This window comes from Callospermophilus lateralis, chromosome 5, assembly GCF_048772815.1.
Source record: "Callospermophilus lateralis isolate mCalLat2 chromosome 5, mCalLat2.hap1, whole genome shotgun sequence".
NCBI lineage: Eukaryota > Metazoa > Chordata > Mammalia > Rodentia > Sciuridae > Callospermophilus > Callospermophilus lateralis.
The window spans coordinates 4,716,079-4,720,903 of NC_135309.1; the positions used below are offsets into that span (position 1 = coordinate 4,716,079).

At 49.8% G+C, this 4,825-nt stretch overlaps 1 protein-coding gene across 1 annotated transcript; it reads right to left on the reverse strand.

Moving 5' to 3' along the window:
• Positions 1-404: 404 nt before the first annotated feature.
• Positions 405-1,322, reverse strand: LOC143398894 (olfactory receptor 13G1-like). The gene has a single exon (XM_076855613.2). The coding sequence runs from the start codon at positions 1,320-1,322 to the stop codon at positions 405-407; it is 918 nt and encodes a 305-aa protein (XP_076711728.2).
• Between the last annotated feature and the right edge of the window lie 3,503 nt (positions 1,323-4,825).

Here is a 4,825-nt window from a genome sequence, read left to right on the forward strand (position 1 = left end):
GCTGTTCCTGTGACAAATATTTTCCACAGTGACAAAATATATTTCTCTGCTGTGTAAATTGGGGTTGGCTCATAGACTAGTGCATTCTTTCCCATCAACGGTGACATTCATCATGTATGCACGTGGGACACATGGGCTGCTGTAAGTCACTGTGTCCATGCACACAGGAGAATTGTAGGTGTGCATTTTACACACACTGGGAGAGTGCAGTGAGGTGTGTTTGTGAGTGTGCTGTGCGTGTGGCACCATAAACATGTCCACAAGAGGAGAACGGAGTTGGGGAGAAGACCAGGGACCGGAAGAAGCATCAGGAAGGGAAACTGGGGACGGAGCTATGAAAGCCCCTCAAGCCTGAGACATGTGACACCTACTCTGGAGGACAGAGGTGATGCCCCCTGAACCTGCTAACACTTCAGAAGCACCTTCCTGACTCCCGCCTGCATCTCCTTGTTGCGGAAGCTGTACACAATGGGGTTCAGCGTGGGTGTCACCAGGGTGTAGAGTGCGGCCACCACCTTGTCCTTCTCAAAGGTGTAGCTGGAGGCGGGGCGGATGTAGGTGTAGATCACGGGGCAGTAGTAGAGGGACACCACAATGAGGTGGGACGAGCAGGTGGAGAAGGCCTTCTTTTTGCCCTCTGCGGAGCGGATGCGCAGGATGGCCCTGATGATGAAGCCATAGGAGATGCAGGTCAGCGTGAAGTCCCCCACAGCCAGGGTGATGTCAGCTACGTACACCATCACCTCGTTGATCCTCACAGGGCTGCAGGACAGGGCCAGCAGAGGGGGTATCTCACAGAAGAAGTGGTCTATGGTATTCGGCCCACAGAAGGTGAGCCTCAGGATGAGACCCGTGTGCACCCAGGAGTTGGTGACAGCGATGGCCATGACAAGGCTGAGCAAGGCCACGCATGTGCAAGGGTTCATGATGGTGCTGTAATGAAGGGGGAAGCAGATGGCCACATAGCGGTCATAGGCCATGGTGGTAAAGAGCACCATCTTGGCCCCCAGGGACCAGGTGAAGAAGAAGAGCTGGGACATGCAGCTGCTATAGGAGATGGTGCTCTCCGTAGACAGCATGGTCCACAGCACCTCGGGGATGATGCTGGTGGTGCAGACGATGTCCACGATGGCCAGCCCCAGGAGGAGTATGTACATGGGCGTGTGCAGCGTGGCATTGCAGATGATGGCGACCACAATGAGCATGTTGCCCAGGAACGCAACCATGTAGATGAGGAGGAGGACACAGAAGAGCACGCTCTGCACCTCAGGGTTCTGGGTGAGCCCCAGCATGATGAACTGAGTGACCACGGTGTGGTTCATCCTGCCTGGGACAGGTGCCAGGGGCTGCTTGGTGCACCACAGGGGTAAAGGACCCGGGGATGTTGCCAGGGCACACTGGGGAGGGGGTTGTGCCTTGCAATATGAATATGGGTTGGTGAATGCTGCAGCCCGAATCCCTTAGGATGGAGCTCTGCTGTCCAGGCAGGGTCCTCTACTCTCCAGGCGGTTTCCACTCTCTGGTGCGTGGTCTTCCATGGAAGACTGGAATAAACTGACGACAGAGATTGGGGAGAAAATACAAGAGAAATAAATGGCTTAATATGCTCCAGTACTGTGGTTCTGTGGCCTCAGCCACGCGTCTGAGAATGATTTCCACTTATGACCTAATACACACGTCCTGTGCAATGTAAGCCAAAAACATGCACCTCCGTCATCCCGGCTGACTGCACGCAATTCAGGTCTTACCTGAAACACACCTGAGTTGGAGTATCTGCAACAGTGGAAGCTGGCAGGCCAATCATACTGGCAGCCTTTTCAGGGAAAAATGCCCAGTATAATATTTTGAGGCTGTATATTCATGGAATCATGGGCAAATCTATTGTAATCCAAATGATAAGCAATTCAATCAAATGTCTGGGTTGGCATTTTTTCTCCAGTTTGATAAGTAAATTACTAACATTGAATGAACTGATTATGTGTTTTGCTGTCATATCATGTTAAAGGAATTATCCTTAAAAGTGTTAAGACCTAGATTTGTGTGTTTGTCATTACAGCTGTAAATTAGCCATTTCACCTCTGTAAGCTTCAGTTGCATCTTTCTAAAAACTGCATAAATTTATATGATATTCCACATTACATAGGTGAACTTCTGAAGGACACCTGAAGGATAGGGGCAGCTGCAGACACTTCCTGAAACAAGTCATCAGGACTCCGGACGACCTGGTTCCATGCTATCCAAACATCTCCAGCATTCTGTCTCCTGCCTGCCCTTAGGCTGTTGTATACCTTTCTTTTTATGCACTGACAGTCACTGACATGAGCTCCCATCTTTCAGCACTAGAGCAATCCAGGGAAACTGGGAAGAGTGTTCAAGCAGTTGTAAATTCATTCTTTTCTTGTTTTACCAATGTCCTTGATCTTTCCAGAGATTGGGCTGTATCTCTGATATCTAAATTTAAAAAGGCTTAAATAAAATCATCTTGCAAGGACTCCACCTGTATGGTTGCTGCCTCAAGCCTGCAGTCACCTGTGTTAAATAAACCCAGAGTGCCGAGGCTCCGTGTGTAGCTCCTCAGACTGGAATGCACAGGTAAAGCCCTGGGAACCTGCCCCTGTGCCAACCACTTGTCATGGTGTGATGAGCTGTGGGGGCCACTCCAGACATGCTATCCTTTTGTTCTCACAACCTAAGGAAACTTTAAATATCCTGTCTCTGTATAGTGAACACAGTAACACTGTAAGAGAGAGACAGTAACCGTGACTGGGAGCACCAGTCTCCAGTGGAAGGGCCGAGATGGGCACCTGGGTTGTCTGAATCCAAAGAAGTTGCTCTTGACCTCAGTTAAACGCTTTCAGGCAAAACCTCAAACAGGGTGACGAACGCACACAAAACTTAATTATGCAGAAGTCTGAAGGCAGAGGGGTGCTGTGTTAAGCATGAGAGGGGATCCTGAGCAGGAAAACGCAGACAGGCAGTTTGTACTTGGCATTTAATTCAAATATTTGGATATTACAAGGATATGTAATGTATATGATGACAATTAATACTTAAGATATCGAGAGCTGAATGCTTTCAAGTGATGTGAAAAGGTCTTGGCCTGCCTGTTTCACTTTAATAAAAAACAACACATCCACCAACAGAACAAGGCAGAAAGCCCAGCAATAAATGCAAGTACCAATAGTCAGCTCACTTCTCAGGGTGCCAAGGTATGCCCCAGGGAAGGGCAGTCTGTGTGACCATGTGAAGGATGGAGCTGGACCCTACTGAAGCCCTACTCAGAAGTGGATGAGTTGGAACCTGGAATAGGGGAGCCTCTGGAACCCAGCCTCGGGGGTCTGGGACGCCGACTGGGTGTGTTTGGAGAGGATGCCAAAGCTCAGGCTCAGGGCCAGACAGAGGAGTGTGGATCCCTAAGAGCACAGAGCTCTGCAGGGCAGAGGACACAGTGGGCACAGTGGAGGGACAATCAGGCAGTCTCATGATTTCGTGGAATATTTTTCCAAAATTTTTTCCCAGATAACCAAATAAATATGTTAATAAAAGAATAAGCAGAGCAGGTTTGGTTGATAACATGATTTAATTAACTCTAGTTATAAAGGTGTTTTCATTCAACAAGTATTCACAGGTCATATTTGTACTCATTGCTGCGGGGTGGGAGTGGGGTCCAGGACTGTGTGACTCAGTGTGGTGTGCCAGGCACCTGGGGCCTCCTGCTCCGTCAGCCTGGGTCCCTCAGTGCTCCTTGTCCCTTCCCCATTGTTCTCCCTCTCTCCTGCTCCTCAAGGTGGCACTGTGTGCACCTGTGCTTACCTGCATTCACCTGTGCTCACCTGTGCTCACCTGTGCACATTGTACTCACCTGTGCTTACCTGTGCTCACCTGTGTGCACCTGTGCTCACCTGTGTGCAGCATTTGAGGAGTGTGAAGGGAGAGGGCAGAGAATGCAGGGACCACTCTGGGAACAGTGCTGACAGGTGAGAAGCCTGGAGTAGGACATGGCCCTCAGCTTCCTCAGAGGATGGGTCAGTTCCTGGGCTGGGGTGCCTTGCAGTGTGACAGCAGAGGTGTGACAGCATAGGACTGGCCCAGACCATGACGAGCTGAGGCCTTGGCTGTGGACAGGTGGATGATGGGGAGAAGTACCAGTCTCTGAGGAGGAAGAGGAGGAGGCAGGCTGCGTGCCCAGTTTAGGAGGACAGCCCTGAAAGCAGCATAGCGGATGGGCTCAGGGGAGACAACAGGGTTCAGACAAGGCTGAGCCTTCAGTTTGTGGAACAATATCCATCCAGTTAAATTTAATATTAAGATTTATTTATAATTACTACCTGCTGGAATAAAATAAATATCTTAATCACATAAAACTACAGACAGGGAAATGTAAAGGCTGATCTGAATTCCTTGCCAGTAATCATTAGCCACTCTGCAGAGGAGGGGACCGAGGCCCAGCATGCACACCAACATGGAAGACACACACCAAGCAGCAGGGCCTCCGTGCACCCGCTGCCTCACTCAATCTTGAGGCCAGGGCCGAGCACCAGGATGGTTAACATTCATCCTCCACATGAGCTGAGGGCTGAGGTTTGATAGATGCACTCACTGTCACACACACACAGGCAAAAGGGAAATCTAAAGCCAAGGAGGCTAAAGACAGAATTCCCTCATGCTGTGATCTTACAGCCACCACCAACTGCTAGAGCTCAGCACTAGCTCCATCTTTATCACCATCAGGAGCAGCATCACCACCACCATTATCATCCTCATCAAAACCATCACTATCATCACCACCAACATCACCATCATCATCCATCATGATCATCACCAC